Source organism: Heterodontus francisci, chromosome 1 (genome assembly GCF_036365525.1).
Source record: "Heterodontus francisci isolate sHetFra1 chromosome 1, sHetFra1.hap1, whole genome shotgun sequence".
NCBI classification, from domain to species: domain Eukaryota; kingdom Metazoa; phylum Chordata; class Chondrichthyes; order Heterodontiformes; family Heterodontidae; genus Heterodontus; species Heterodontus francisci.
The window spans coordinates 87544271-87560908 of NC_090371.1; the positions used below are offsets into that span (position 1 = coordinate 87544271).

At 42.0% G+C, this 16638-nt stretch overlaps 1 protein-coding gene across 1 annotated transcript in view; it reads left to right on the plus strand.

Moving 5' to 3' along the window:
- LOC137370623 (protein unc-13 homolog B-like) overlaps positions 1-16638 on the plus strand; it is a 783931-nt gene that overhangs the window by 596461 nt on the left and 170832 nt on the right. The window contains exons 18-22 of the mRNA XM_068032730.1: positions 869-984; positions 8756-8919; positions 10949-11099; positions 11997-12065; positions 14284-14373. Coding sequence (XP_067888831.1) covers positions 869-984; positions 8756-8919; positions 10949-11099; positions 11997-12065; positions 14284-14373 — 590 coding nt within the window. The remainder of the gene's footprint in view (positions 1-868; positions 985-8755; positions 8920-10948; positions 11100-11996; positions 12066-14283; positions 14374-16638) is intronic.

The following is a 16638-nucleotide window of genomic DNA, read 5'->3' on the forward strand; positions in this document are numbered from 1 at the left end:
GCATGGACATGATGGGCCGAAGGGTCTCCTTCTGTGCCATTAAAAATGTTCTAAGTCCCTGACCCCACCATGAAAATTCCAGTCTGCATGTCTGTGGAAGAAATTGTACTTTGTCATTTGGATGATGATAGTCTCATTAAATTTTTACAGACAAACAAATTATTTGGACAGGTTCTGCGATTGCACATCCATGGATAACATTAGTCAGACAGCTAGGTTGTTATAGCCATTGTCTGTGAATGTATATGGTCGAGAGTTTCAGGGTTTTTTTTTTGCAGACCTCTTTGATATGGTCTTAAAATTACCCTGGCAGATGAATGAACTATTTGGTGAGCACATTGAAGTTATGTTGCAAATTTTAATGAGCTCCAGCAGAGCCAGTCTGAAAATGACAGGGCAGATTTTCCTGTCTTGCAATTCAATTTAAATAATCGTCTGGTCAGAGTGAATAGGGGAAAACTAGGTGCAGAGGATAATACACCCATGATGCAGTCTGCCCAATTTTCAATCCATCAATTATGAAGACGGGAAGTGTTATGTATAATTGTATTATGCATAATGTATTATTCTGCTGTTAAATTGGGCTGTGTGCCTTTAAGTTCACAACATCTACTTGCTGTTAAGCAGTTAGAGCCTCAGATCAAACAGGATTTAAATCCCTTGCAAGCTGCAATCTATAATCCATTTAGTTTTGTACTATATATGGCCAAAATCTAGTTGTCGTTTGATATTTTAGTTTTTTTCACAGTTTGGAGGATTTGAGGGTTATTATCTTTTCCAGTTGAACTGTGCATTGTTGCTGAGATATCCATTAGTGCGACGGTCTGTGAGAAACGGATATCCTGAGTTAAATTGTTTCTTTTTCCAGAGAAAAGAACAGATAAATCTGCAGTGTCAGGTGCTATTCGGCTGCAGATCAGTGTTGAAATCAAAGGTGAAGAAAAAGTCGCTCCCTATCACATCCAGTATACCTGTCTGCATGAAGTAAGTGCAGAACATAAGAAGTATGGGTGATTGAATGATAATAGAAACAAACTGTTACCAAATGCTAATTTTGGGAAACGATTAATGATTTGTGTCCATATGAACGTGTGTTAGTGAGTACTGGATGCTTGTTAGCATATTAAACGGCAATAGTCCAGTCCAGAGCTTAAGGTTTAATTAACTGAAAGAGTCAAGCACAACCAATTTGATTATCAATTGGACCTATAATATTGTTTATAAAATGTGAAGGTTGGTAATTTTTTTGGAAACAACTGTAAGTTTAATGTTGTATTGATTGTGTTCCATGTTATTTATAATCACAGGATACCGGGTTATTTTTTAATAGCGAATTAAAGAAAACGACACAATAATGTGCCTAATGTCATTGTGTTGTGACATGTGTAATTGAAGGCCGGTCAGCAAGTTATTTTGAAGGTCATGTCTAATTCTCCAAGTCAAAACATGAGCAAAAAAGTGCATTAGAACATTGTTCTTCTATATCTGGGATCTGAATTCACATCCAGCCTGGATTGATGGGATAGAAAGTATGTGTGTGCTTCTCTGTCTGTCTCTCCCCTTCCCCCAATGCCTGTAGGTTCACAGCTCATATCTGCTCCTAATTTGCCATTCTCACGCAGAGAAACCATAAACAGAGCTAGTGTGGGAAATGAGAAATGTAATACCAGATGCACACAGGTTTTATTTGGTGTTAAGGAACAAAGAAGGAAAGCTTTATTCTGCATTGGGCCATGTTGTACCTGATGTGGGACTGTTAGTTCCTGACACCAGATGCCCAAATTGGAAACATGTTCTCATGGTCTTCTTTACTTCAATGAGCACACAATTCATCAAACAGTATAAATTCAGTGAGAACACTGAACTGACTTAAAAGATTGATTGAATCCCTCTGTGATGTGGTGCACCTAAAGCAATATTTAAGCTTTTCCAAACATAGAACTGTACACTGGTTTTATTGGAATTGTTTCTTTCTATGATATCCTTTTTTCTGTTTGAATTTTGCTGTATGGTGAATGGTGAGTTTAACTTCCTCAGACTTTCAGCCCAACATTTGAGGAAAACCTTTGTGTTAAGAATTGTGAGGCTGTGGAGTTAGTAATTGAGGTTGAAGGAAAGAATAAAGGAATATGAGAACAATGGCTGGCACATAGGGATTAGATTTTTCAAAAAATGCTTTCATATTTGAAACCTTGTAGCAAAATTATATTAATTCATTTGGCAGATGGTGTTCTTATGCAATATATATAAACATGAGGTGGCAGGTACTCCCTGCTATTGTTCTTATTTGAAACTCCTTTGATTTTCCAAATAATGTTTAGTGGATTAGAAGTAAAATTAGCAGTTGCCCCACTGGCTCAGTCACTTTATCATGGGAGTGATGGAGTCCTATGGATCAGAAATTTGCAGGTTGAATCCCCTGCCTGTGTTCAGTTAGCTGATTGTAGTTGTGTGGGCAGGAGGGGGTAGTACAACCAACATCAGTGCCCCTACAACAACAAGTTGCATTTATAGCATTTTAGGTAAAGACCATTAAATTGAGATTTATCAAGGAAAAGTGCTGACACCCAGTTTTTACATCTTTCAGTGATTCCGTGATTCAGTGAATGTCGATAACATGTATTATCTTTTTAAAGTGACTAGATCTTGACTGTCAATGCAATCCTACCCCTGATGGTCTGGCTGAATCTACCATAACGTCTGAAATTCATCAGCATCATCACAGTATTCCAAACTGTACTCAGTGGAGGATTTTGGAGATACCTTTCCTGGCAGTATATCAGTTTTCCATGTTTGTCTCAGCAATGATGTGACATAGATAGCAAAATGAGAGCTGGCAGGTTCAGACACAGTTTTCAATTGTCTCTTTTACATGACTGGTCAGTCCTTGTGTCTCAAGCACAATGTCAGTTTGAAGATAAGATATAGCCCCCCTGAAAAGAAGAATCATAGAATGGTTACAACACAGAAAGAGGCCATTCGGCCCTTTGTGTTTGTGCCAGCTCTCTTTTTATTCATTCATGGGATGTGGGCGACGCTGGCCAGGCCAGCATTTATTGCCCATCGCTAATTGCCCTTGAGAAGGTGGTGGTGAGCTGCCGCCTTGAACCGCTGCAGTCCATTTGGGGTAGGTATACCCACAGTGCTGTTCGGAAGGGAGTTCCAGGATTTTGACCCAGCGACAGTGAAGGAACGGCGATATAGTTCCAAGTCAGGATGGTGTGTGACTTGGAGGGGAACTTGCAGGTGGTGGTGTTCCCATGTATTTGCTGCCCTTGTCCTTCTAGTTCGTAGAGGTCGTGGGTTTGGAAGGTGCTGTCTAAGGAGCCTTGGTGCATTGCTGCAGTGCATCTTGTAGATAGTACACACTGCTGCCACTGTGCGTCGGTGGTGGAGGGAGTGAATGTTTGTAGATGGGGTGCCAATCAAGCGGGCTGCTTTGTCCTGGATGGTGTCGAACTTCTTGAGTGTTGTTGGAGCTGCACCCATCCAGGCAAGTGGAGAGTATTCCATCACACTCCTGACTTGTGCCTTGTAGATGGTGGACAGGTTTTGGGGAGTCAGGAGGTGAGTTACTCACCTCAGGATTCCTAACCTCTGACCTGCTCTTGTAGCCACGGTATTTATATGGCTACTCCAGTTCAGTTTCTGGTCAATGGTAGTCCCTAGGATGTTGATAGTGGGGGATTCAGCGATGGTAATGTCGTTGAATGTCATGGGGAGGTGGTTAGATTCTCTCTTGTCGGAGATGGTCATTGCCTGGCACTTGTGTGGCATGAATGTTACTTGCCACTTATCAGCCCAAGCCTGGATATTGTCCAGGTCTTGCTGCATTTCTACACAGATTGCTTCAGTATCTGAGGAGTCACACATGGTGCTGAACATTGTGCAATCATCAGCAAACATCCCAACTTCTGACCTTATGATTGAAGGAAGGTCATTGATGAAGCAGCTGAAGATGGATGGGCCTAGCAAACTACCCTGACGAACTCCTGCAGTGATGTCCTGGAGCTCAGATGATTGACCTCCAACAACCACAACCATCTTCCTCTGCGCTAGGTATGACTCCAGCCAGCAGAGGGTTTTCCCCCTGATTCCCATTGACCTCAGTTTTGCGAGGGCTCCTTGATGCCATACTCGGTCAAATGCTGCCTTGATGTCAAGGGCAGTCACTCTCACGTCACCTCTTGAGTTCAGCTCTTTTGTCCATGTTTGAACCAAGGCTGTAATGAGGTCAGGTGCTGAGTGGCCCTGGCGGAACCCAAACTGAGTGTCACTGAGCAGGTTATTGCTAAGCAAGTGCTGTTTGATGGCACTGTTGATGACACCTTCCATCACTTTACTGATGATAGAGAGTAGGCTGATGGGACGGTAATTGGCCGAGTTGGATTTGTCCTGCTTTTTTTGTACAGGACATACCTGGGCAATTTTCCACATTGCAGGGTAGATGCCAGTGTTGTAGCTGTACTGGAACAGCTTGGCTAGGGGCGAGGCAAGCTCTGGAGCACAGGTCTTCAGTACTATTGCCGGAATATTGTCAGGGCCCATAGCTTTTGCAGTATCCAGTGCCTTCAGTCGTTTGTTGATATCACGCGGAGTGAATCGGATTGGCTGAAGTCTGGCATCTGTGATGTTGGGGACTTCAGGAGGAGGCCGAGATGGATCATTAACCCGGCACTTCTGGCTGAAGATTATTGCAAATGCTTCAGCCTTATCTTTCGCACTGATGTGCTGGGCTCCCCCATCATTGAGGATGGGGATATTTGTGGAGCCACCTCCTCCAGTTAGTTGTTTAATTGTCCACCACCATTCACAGCTGAATGTGGCAGGACTGCAGAGCTTAGATCTGATCCGTTGGTTATGGGATCGCTTAGCTCTGTCTATCGCGTGCTGCTTACGCAGTTTGGCATGCAGATAGTCCTGTGTTGTAGCTTCACCAGGTTGACACCTCATTTTGAGGTATGCCTGGTGCTGCTCCTGGCATGCCCTCCTGCACTCTTCATTGAACCAGGGTTGGTCTCCTGGCTTGATGGTAATGGTAGAGTGGGGGATATGCCGGGCCATGAAGTTACAGATTGTGGTTGAGTACAATTCTGCTACTGCTGATAGCCCACAGCGCCTCATGGATGCCCATTTTTGCATTGCTAGATCTGTTCGAAATCTATCCCATTTAGCACGGTGATAGTGCCACACAACACGATGGACGGTATCCTCAATGTGAAGGTGGGACTTCGTCTCCACAAGGACTGTGTAGTGGTCACTCCTACCAATAGTCATGGACAGAAGCATCTGCAGCAGGCAGATTGGTGAGGACGAGGTCAAGTATGTTTTTCCCTCGTGTTGGTTCCCCCACCACCTGCCGCAGACCCAGTCTAGCAGCTATGTCCTTTAGGACTCGGCCAGCTCGGTCAGTAGTGATGCTACCGAGCCACTCTTGGTGATGGACATTTAAGTCCCCCACCCAGAGTACAGTATGTGCGCTTGCCACCCTCAGTGCTTACTCCAAGTGGTGTTCAACATGGTGGAGTACTGACTCAGCAGCTGAGGGAGGGCAGTAGGTGGTAATCAGTAGGAGGTTACCTTGCCCATGTTTGACCTGATGCCATGAGACTTCATGGGGTCCAGAGTTGATGTTGAGGACTCCCAGGGCAACTCCCTCCTGACTGTATACCACTGTGCCACCACCTCTGCTGGGTCTGTCCTGCAAGAGCAACTCACCCAGTGCCACTCCCATGTCTTTTCCCCATAACCCTGCAATTTTTTTCTGAACAAATTATGATCCAAATCTCTTTTAAAAGCCTCAATTGACCCTGCCTCCTCCACCCCCTCAGGCAGTGCTTTCTAGTTCCTAACCACATGCTGCGTAAAAATGCTTTTCCTCATGTCACTGTTGCTTCTTTTGCCAATCACCTTAAATTGGTGTCCTCTGGTTCTGGATCATTCTAACAATGGGAACAATTTCTCCCTATCTACTTTGTCCAGACCCCTCATCATTTTGAAAACTTCTATCAAATCTCCTCTTAACCTTCTCTTCTCCAGGGAGAACAGCCCCAGCTTCTCCAACCTATCCCTGTAACTGAAGTTCCTCATCCCTCGAACCATTCTCCTGAATCTTTTCTGCACCCTCTTTAATGCCTTCGCATCCTTCCTATTGTGTGGTGCCCAGAATTGGACATAATACGCTAGTTGAGACCGAACCAGTGTTTTATAGAGGTTTTAAAGCTTCCTTGTTCTTGTACTCTTTGCCCCTATCGCCCAGGATCCCATATGCTTCATTAACTGTTTTTTCAACCTGCACTGCAACCTTCAATTCTTTGTGCACATATACTCCCAGGTCCCTCTGCTTGTGTATCCCCTTTAGAATTGTACCCTTTAATTTTATATTTCCTCTTCTTGGTCTTCCTACTAAAATGAATCACTTCATACTCTTCTTCATTAAATTTCATCTGCCAGTTGTCTGCCCATTCCACCAGTCTGTCTATGTCCTCTTGAAGTTTATCAGTATCCTCCTCACAGTTCACAATTCTTCCAAGTTTTGTGTCATCTGCAAATTTCAAAATTGTGCCCTATACATTCAAGTCTATGTGATTCATATATATCAAGAAAAGCAGGGGTCCCAACACTGACCCCTGGGGAACCCCACTTTATGCCTTGCTAAAGTCTGAAAAACAACCATTCGCAACTACTCTCTGTTTCCTGTCATTCAGCCAATTTCGTATCCATGTTGCTACTATCCTGTTTCTTCCATGGGCTCTAACTTTTCTGGCAAGCCTGTTACGTGATACTTTTATCAAATGCCTTTTGGAAGTCCATGTATGCCATATTAACCACATGACCCTCATCAACCCTCTCTGTTACCTCTTCAACAAATTTCAGCAAGTTAGTTAAACATGATTTGCCCTTAAGAAATCCTTGCTGGCTTTCCTTAATTAATCTACATTTGTCCAAGTGACTGTTAATTTTGTCCTAAATTATTGTTTCTAAAAGCTTTCCCACCACCAAGGTTAAACTGATAGGTTGCTGAGCTTATCCTTACACCCTTTTTTGAACAAGTGTATAACATTTGCAATTCTCCAGATCTCTGGCACCACCATTGCATCTAAGCAGGATTGCAAGATTATGGCCAGTGTCTCAACAATTTGCACACTTACTTCCTTCAGTATCCTCAGCTGCAGCCTATCCGATCCTGGTAACTTATCTACTTTAAGTACAGCTAGCCTATTTAATACTTCCTCTTTATCAATTTTTATCCTATCCAGTGTCTGAATTACCTCTTCTTTCACCATGACTTGGGCAGAATCTTCTTCCTTGATAAAGACAGATGCAAAGTACTCATTTAGTACTTCAGCCATGCCCTCTGCCTCCATGCATAAATCCACTTTTAGGTCCCTAATTAGCCCCACTCCTCCTCTTACCACCCCTTTAATATTTATATGCCTGTCGAAGAACTAGGTAGTGACAAAAGCACATTCTATTAAGGAACACAAACAAATTAAAACAACTTGCATTTTTAAAGGGCTTCTCTTGTGCAGGAAAACATCTTGGTGCACTTAACAATAAGAATGAAAGTACAGCAGACAGCAGCATGGGGAAATGGGAGGAGAATAAAGATGTTAAAATGAGGATTCAACTCTGTGGTTTAAGATGATGTCTTTGAAAGTAGTGAGAGAGTTGTTCTGATTACAGGTCATCGACCTGAATCATTAACTCTGTTTCCCTCGCCAGAGATGCTGCCTGACCTGCTGAATGTTTTTGAATGTTTTCTATTTTTATTTCAGATTCCCAGCATCCAAAGTATTTTGCTTTTGTTTGTGTGAGAGAGATGGCAAGGTGGAGGGAGCTACATGGAGAATTTCACAGGGCAGGAGCATAATGGTATAATGCATAGCCACTGATGGTAAAGCAGAAGGAGCAAGGAGAGAGGAGAAGTCCAGTTTTAGAACAGTGTAGGTTCCATGCAGAAATGTAAGGCAGGAGGAGGTAAAGTAAGGCAAGGCCATGGAGAGATTCAAACACCAGGACAAGAACTTTGAAATCATGGGTGACAGAGGACCAGAAGAGTTTTGAAAGGATGGGGATGATAAGAATGTGGAACAAAGTATCTATGGGGACTTGATCTTTGGCACTTCAGAAGAGTTTATGTGTGACACTTGCTGGAAAGGCATTAGAGAAGATAAGTTAAAAGCAAAATACTGCAGTTGCTGGAAATCTGAAATAAAAACATGAAATGCTGGAAATACTCAGCAGGTCTGGCAGCAGACCGAATATATTATATTAGCAAAGGTAAATCTTGATTTGATGAAGTAATGGATGAGACCTTCTGCAGCAGAAGAGCAGAGGCAGACAGTGATGCAGATCAATAAGCTACCAGGCAAACATTTCTTTTAAAACCAGTTACACTTTATCTCATGCAGTTGGCTGCTGGCGATGAGATTCAGAATGTGTAAGAATCCAGTTGCTAAGATTGTGACAAATATTTTACATAGCACTGAGCCATTTCTTTTTTATCCGCCTCCATAGACGGGAATATTGTGGTATCCACTTCAACTATTTGTGGCAAACTAATGTAACCATAACAACTCGAGAATGGCTTCACAGAACTTCACTAAATGTCATGGGTGCTGCAGCTACTTTTTTTTAAACACTGCGCTTCTCATCAGTTGGGTATAAATGGAGAAGGTATGGTGCTCTAGGTTACTTGCAGTGGTATTGAATGTTGCTTAATGCTAAGCCTCTAATCATTACTCTTTTGCAGAACCTTTTCCACTCTCTCACAGACCTTCAGAGTAGTGGTGTTGTCAAAATACCAGATGCAAAAGGTGATGATGCATGGAAGGTTTACTTTGATGAGACTGCACAAGAAATAGTAGATGAGTTTGCAATGCGTTATGGAATTGAATCCATTTACCAGGCGATGACGTAAGTTTCAAACATTTTTAGGAAGGCTAGTGACAACTTATAGGAGAAATAAAACCTGTGCATTTCTGCTTATGAGTAAACAGTGCAATAATTGGAATAGGATTACAATGTAATACAGTTCAAATGAGATCTAGTGGTTTGTCAATCATGTTATGGTGTGTCTCTTCATAAGCACTATAGCCTCAGAACTGAGATTAGTCCCAAACTTTCCGCAGGGCAGCAATCAGGCAGCCAGGTGATGAGGCAAATTATCCTGGACTCAGCAGCATGAGGCCAGGCAGTCTGAAATCTCAAGCCCTATAAGCAAGTGCCAAGTTAGTAGTGTGCCTGAAAGCAGCAGGAAATGGCAGCTGGCCAATGAATAGAATGTGTGGCTGGGGGCTGGTTCTAGGGATCAAAGACATAGGGAGGGCAATTGGGAGGGCCTTACTAATGGGTGGTGAAGAGTGTTACTATGTCAAATTATTGTGGAGCAAATAGCCACTCTCGAGTCCATGGGATTAAAGTAAATAAAGGTTTTAATCAAGCATAGTGCAAGGGAGAAATATCTGGTGTTCATCCAGAGGTTTTCTCAGTGAAACAGAATTTGAAACACACATCTATAGGATACAATCACCATTACTCGTTTGTTCACGCTACCCCGACATATTCCAGGTCTGCAGCTTGATCAATAAACTGGATTGTATTGCCCCACTAACAGACTCCTGCCTTCCCCTCCCCAGCCTTGAAGCTGGCAGTTCCCATAGTTGATGGCATCCTGTCCCATCTTCAATCGCACCCTTATCTCTTTGATTAGTGAAGCAAGGACAGCATGTTTACACAGAGGTTGAGGCAATTAGGCACTGGGTTGTACAGCTTTTCCAGAACCATGGCCATGTATCCCATCATGCCCTGGTTCCCCACAACTACAGTGTATTCATATTCCCTCTAAGATTGTTAAGGTAACCTAATGCTAAATAATCTACTAATGTTGCCCTACTGCTCCCACTTCAGTCCCTCCTTTTGGACCCCTGGTCAGGCGCACCATCTGACCCAGGCGGGACATTCCCGACATCCTCCATTCACCAATGGTCCCACTTCAAGAGCTTGAGACAAGGAGGACTAAACATTCCTTGTGGACACAAAGAAGCATTCCTGCTCCTCCTTGACCCAGAAGGAAAGGAAAGTTAGAAGACATCTACTTGGTCCCCTTCTGGCCCCATCTCTTCTTCCCACTAGTTTAACCTGGCAGGCCTTAAACGCTTCTGCATCCAAGCCACTAATAAGGATAGCAGTTGAAATCTAATGATAATCTGCACATTTAAAGAAGGACTCTACTGGTTTCCAGTGGGTGGCCTTCCACCTGCTCAGGAGAGCAGTTTAAAATGGAAGACTGCAGAAAGGCATGTGATGTCAGCAGGTAAGTCTTTCAGGCAATTGTATCTGCCCGCCCACCTGGTTTTCACCAGGTTGACAGGGTTAAAACGATCCTTAATATTTTGGCTTAATAAAGATGAAAAAACAACAAATATAATTAATTGAATTTTTTTTTGTAATGTTCAAGTTTTTTGTGGGTGGGAGTGAAGTTAATATCAAGGACTTGTTAATTGACTAAAAACACAGAAAAGATATACAAAGCAGATACTTCAAATTGAAATAGCTGAAAGAAGGCTACAAACATCAGAGTGAGCAGTGAGATGGAAAAAAAACTGCAAATATTGGTAATCTGAAATAAAAACGTGCGTAAAGAGAGAAGATACATTAATGTGTCACATAGACATCTTCCATCAGAACTGATGTTCTGAAGAAGTGTCTTTACCCGAAATGTTAACCTGTTTTCTGAGATGCCAGCTGACCTTGTGTTATTTACAATATCATTTTGTTTTATATTAAAACTCAATATGGGATTTCTTTTATTACCACGGGTTCTGTTGCAAAATTAGGCTTTGCTAGAAATATTTGAAAGATGTACCAGTAAACTCAAAACCCTTTTCCATTTTAAGTGAGTACTATAAAATAAATACCTAATTCTATGCTTCTGCCATTGCAGGCATTTTGCTTGTCTGTCTTCTAAATACATGTGCCCTGGAGTACCAGCAGTAATGAGTACCTTGTTAGCTAATATCAATGCATACTATGCACACACCACTGCCTCTACCAATGTATCTGCCTCTGATCGCTTCGCTGCTTCAAATTTTGGGGTATGTTCTTGCATACAGTTGCCTTAGATGTTTGTGTTTGTTTTTATTTACATTTTCATAAGCTGTTTTCCTCCCAGTCTATGTTCTCTCTCCCATGTTGTACATGGTTTAATAATCAGGAGGGCGATCATGCAGGCAACTTGCTCCAAGATGCTCTTAGAGTTGGCCAGTTACAGGTCTGTGAGAGCAGTATAAGGTGACTTGCCTTTTGCTATTTGTTCCTCTCCTGATTTCCACACAGAGCTTCTCTGAAACAGTCTGGGTGAGATTGAGAACCTACCGTGTGTGGCATCATGGAGTATCATTATCTGCCACTTGTGCCTTAGTTTGCTATCTGTGTACTAAATAAATATATATGTTTTAACTTTAAGAATAACTCAGCAGCTTGTGTATGTTGTATAACTTGATATCAAAGTTATTTTTAGAACATTATTTGTTTTTGCTGCTGTAGGCTGCATTATGTTGCAATGCTGCATAAAACGGTGTATTTTATATTATGCTAATGATTCATTAACTGCCATTTAGCAACTGTTAGATACACTAATTCATATTATTAAAAACTTTAACAATAACCAAGTGCTGAGAAGGACTGAAACACAACCTAAGTTTTATATATTTGCTCAAAATAGGTGTAAAGCAAATCAAAGAAAGTGGAAAACATTTACCTACTGGCTCTTGTGTTTGAAAGGAAAAACAGGAAATAGTACTTTTAAAAAGTGTAAAGAAGATAAGTAAAGTAATTAAAAACTCATTGGATTCCAAAATATGTTGCCACACAATAACTTAAGAATACTTCCAACATGCTCTGCCTATTGCAGATGATGGCTATTAATAGGAAAACTTTTCGTTTTTGTACAGTGGTGATTCTAATTATTTCATTTTATTTTAACAAATTAGAAAGAAAGGTTTGTGAAACTGCTTGATCAACTACACAATTCACTTCGCATTGACCTGTCCATGTATAGGGTGAGTATAAATTGTGTTACCTGTCTAATTTATATAAAACTGTAAAATACTGGATAATATTTTTCTCCATAAATCCTGTACCTTTTCTCAGTAATCCACTGCAATTCTAAATTGTGACAGAGGACCGCAAAGCATGAGACATAGCGTGATACTGCATACCATCATTGCCTACGTCATTATTGATCATAACACTTACGTTGAATTGATCATGCAATTTATAGTTTATAGTAATAGTAAAAGAAAATGGAAGCATGATTCACAGGAGTATTTATGTTGTGATCCTGCTTGTGTTCGCCAACCATTCAAGCTGTACAGTTATGATTTCTAATGCCATCGGAACCTCTTCTTGAGTTACTGTCATTGCTTGCTTCTCTTTATTCTATTTAAGAGACACTCACATTTCACATTCATGAAAAGTTTTTTTAACATATAGTTATTTCCTACCAATGGGTCAGCTCAGCTATCACCGGATGGATTAAATGGAAATGCAGCAGAGCTACACCATTAAGTGGAAAATAATTAGATTTAAAAAGAGACTTTTGGTGCCTGCATCATTAACAGGTTGGAAAGTGGGTAATTGACTGTCATTTATACAACTTTTCTCAATTACTCTGGAATATTGTAAGTTGTAGTAAGGCAAAATGTGCAAAAAGCTGCTAATATTAGGAAAGCTAGCATTATTGAATACACAGGGAGAAAACATGGTAGTGGGGAACAATTTATCTAGAGGTATTCATTAATTTGCATTATTGAAGATTGCACTTAGTTGTATTTATTAATGTTCACTACCATTCCAGGTTACTGTCATTGTATTTCCCAGTGTGGGCTGTCAATTTAGATCTGTCGAGGCAGAGTAGTTAAGTTTGGTTAAGGTCTGTTCACTGTGGTTCTTCCATATAGAAAGTTTAATTTGTTGGAAACATGTCTTTGATTGCTTTCTGACTTACATTCTGCCCTTGCCATGACTCCGATCGATTTTCCTAGGTCAGGGGTCATTTGCCATGTAGGTCAGGCTCCTAGCAGGATCCCTGGCACCAAGGTGGAACTTGCCATTGGCAATCAGCAAAATTGTGGAGTTGCTGCCCTGTGACCGTAGCATTTGAAGAAACAGTCGGGTATTTAAAGAGATAGAAGAGCCCCCTAAGTGGAAAAGGCCTAAGAGCATGTATCTTTGTGACTGAAATGAAGGGAGAGAAGGCTTCGTCTAAGCCACTCTGTCCATCAGTAGCCTTTGGGGCCATTATTGCCAGTATTGTGTCTTCCCTGCCTTCCACCAAGCAATCCAGGGGAACACCAGTAAGAAGAGCAGGCAAGAGGAAAATGGGCCCAAATGGCAGAATCCGCCTTCTGACCTAAATTTACGTGCAGTGGCCGGGGAAGGGCCGGCCAGTGGCAGTCCTAGCATTGGGAGAAGAAAATCCAGAGAGGCAGCAACAGACCTCATCGGCCCATCATCTTGCTGTTTCCACGGCTACCCCGGCCAATTTGGGGAAGAAAATCCAGCCCTATGTTGCTTTGAATTAGCTTAGTGTTATGTAATATTATGGTGAAATTTAAATGAGTACTAGTGATTTATTTTCAGTCAAGTGGTACGAAGACAAAAAATATTTTTAATGTGGTAGTTCCTACCTCTTTAGCCACTCCAGGCGCTGCTTCACAAACCACTGACCACCTCCTGGCGCGTATCCATTGTCTCTCGAGATAAGGAGGCCCAAAAGAAGTTAATGGAGTAGATTTTAGAAGAAAATTAAATATTAGATAGGATAATGTGGTTTAATTTTCTTTGGACTGTTTTGGATCAGAACTCTTATTGCATGTCAGTTAAACACTAATACAAGAACTCTATTGCATGTCATCTTGAGCTCTTACTCATAACATATTAAGGTTCAGCAGTTGATTTCAATGTGATGCAATGGTTTTTCTATCATTTATTCCTTATTCAGCCCCAGTATACTTGGAATCATTATTACTGATATAAAATTGGACATTTTATTTTGTTCAGTCTGAAGATGTATTTATAGTAAATTGTTCAGCAGAAGATGAAACATGCTAGAATGAGTCCTGGTTTGTGTGTTTAAAGCTGAAAAGAATATAGTTACCCAAAGATTTAACAAGCATTTTAAAAAGTATAATTTCAAATTCATGTTTTATTAGCTTCAATCTGATGTCAAAGAAAAATGATAATCTGAAGAATTTTAAAGCCTGTTTTATTTAACAGAACAATTTCCCGGCAAGTAGCCCTGAACGATTGCAAGATCTGAAATCGACAGTTGATCTCCTGACCAGTATAACCTTCTTTAGAATGAAGGTAATCTCTTTCTACTGTCATTATATTCTGCATTTTTGTAAAATTTAAACAATTAACAAAGTGCAATAGTTTCAAATTCATAAAGGAGGAAAATAAGTCTGCTTGAAGGTAAGGTTCTCTCTGTTTTTACTAAGAGGTTTCATTTTTTTACATTTATCTCCCCTTTTAGGCCTTCCTTCTGCAGTTTTCTTATCACCTGCCAACTCGGCCACCCAAAATTTAGATATTAAAAAAATGTTACCAACCCCTCTGGCCCCATCTCTGTGTAATTTTTTGAGATATCTTTGTGGGATTCCTGCTCCAATGCTTTGCTGTAAAAGATCAGTGTTTTGTTTCCCTCCTACCTTTTCCCATCTCTACCTATCTCCTCATTATTGCCTACCACTGGGCCTGGCCACCTGCCTCACTCTGTGCCTCCAACCATCCCAGTTATACCTAAGAGAGCCCCAGGATACTGCCCTCTTCCTTAAACCCACTACTTACTGTGGCTTTCCTCCTCATATATGTTGCCTCCAGTTCTGGGCCGACTTGGCTTCTCATACTGCCAACCAGCCGCCACAGTCTGGTTCTCCGTTGCTGCTCGAAGGTTTCTAACTGCCAATTCAGATCCAGCACTGCTTCACAGTGTTGTTTGTCTCCAGACCCATTCTCCCTGCCCCTGCTAGCTGAATGTGTGACTGCTTTCCCCCTCACTCTCTCCCCCATGCCTTTGCCTTCAGTCAGCCACCCCAATGTGGACTGGCACTCTGGCACACTTGAAATTAAAATCACCAGAGAATGTGCAGAACTTTGCTCCCAAGGATAGTTAATCTGACACAGGAGCTAGACAACACAGCAGAATTTTAAAAGTACACTGCACTATTTTTTCAGATTGAGCTGGAGCTGATTTTGTAATTTTATTTTTGTATATAATGTGTTTATTACAATAATGACGCTTTCCCCTTCCTCTGCCTCCTCTTCCACTTCTTGTTCCCTCCATCCTCTTGTCCCTTCTCACCTTCTACAGGCCAGTTAGTTTAACATCAATGGTGGGTAAGGTTTTAGAAACAATAATCAGAGAAAAAATCAGCAGGTACTTGGAGAGTTAATTAAGGATAGCCAGCATGGATTTGTAAAAGGCAGATCATGCTTGACCAATCTAATTGAAATTTTTGATTAAGTAACAGAGAAGGCTGATGAAGGAAATGCAGTGGATGTGGTTTATATAGATTTTAAGAAAGCGTTTGATAAGGTATCACATAAAAGGCTGGTTACAAAAATGGAAGCTCATGGAAGAGGAGGGTCAGTATCCAATTGGATAAAAAAATTGGCTTAAGGACAGAAAACAGCGAGTCATAGTAAATGGTTATTTTTTCAGACTGGAGGATGGTAGACAGTGGTGTTCCCCAAGGGTCAGTGCTGGGACCACTGCTTTTTTTGCTATAAATAAATGACTTAGGTCTTGGAATACAGAGTAGAATCTCAAAATTTGCCAATGACACCAAACTTGGAGGTGTGTCCCCTCGACAACGGGGGTTGTAGCGGGGGAGGGGGAGGTGGCCGTAAAATACTTGCGGGAGTGGCCCATCACGACTCGCGCACTGAGACAGCCCTGCTGCATATTACCGGTGGCGGCGCGGCCTCAGTGCGGCCCCCCATCGCCAAGCGGCGCGGCCTTCATTTCAATATTGAAATACATTAAATAAATGTTAACGAACTTACCTGGACCTGGCGGCCATCTCACAGCGATATTATGGGTGCCGGCCGCAACTCGCACGCCTGCGGCACTCCAAATGGAGTTACGAGGCAAGACACTGGTGGGGAGCAGGGAGGTGTGCAGATTTCTTGGCAGAAGAGGTGGGGGAGCGGAGAAAACGCTTTCTATTGGTTGTGGGTATGGTGGGAAGGGGTTGAGGAGCAAATGTTACGAGGTTAAGGTGGGGGGGGGGGAAGGTCGCGATGGCAATAGAGTTTATTCAGTGTCGGTGGCCTTAGAACAGAGATGGGGAGGGGGGTTGAAAGGGCCTCCAGGTTGTAATAACATTTTAATAACAAATGGACACAAATTTCCCTTTAATTATGACAATTTCATCTAAGGGCTTGAAACCCTTTAAAAATGGCGCTGGCACCTGCACGGTGGCACCAGATGCCATTGCCAGGGACGCAGCGGTCACCCCCTCTACGTCATCGGGGGCAGCCGTTCTGTCCCCTCAATTTAAATGAGCCGCCGCACAGAATATCGTGGGGGCTCAGTGGCAGCGCTTCTGTGTCAGAAGGCCGCTGACT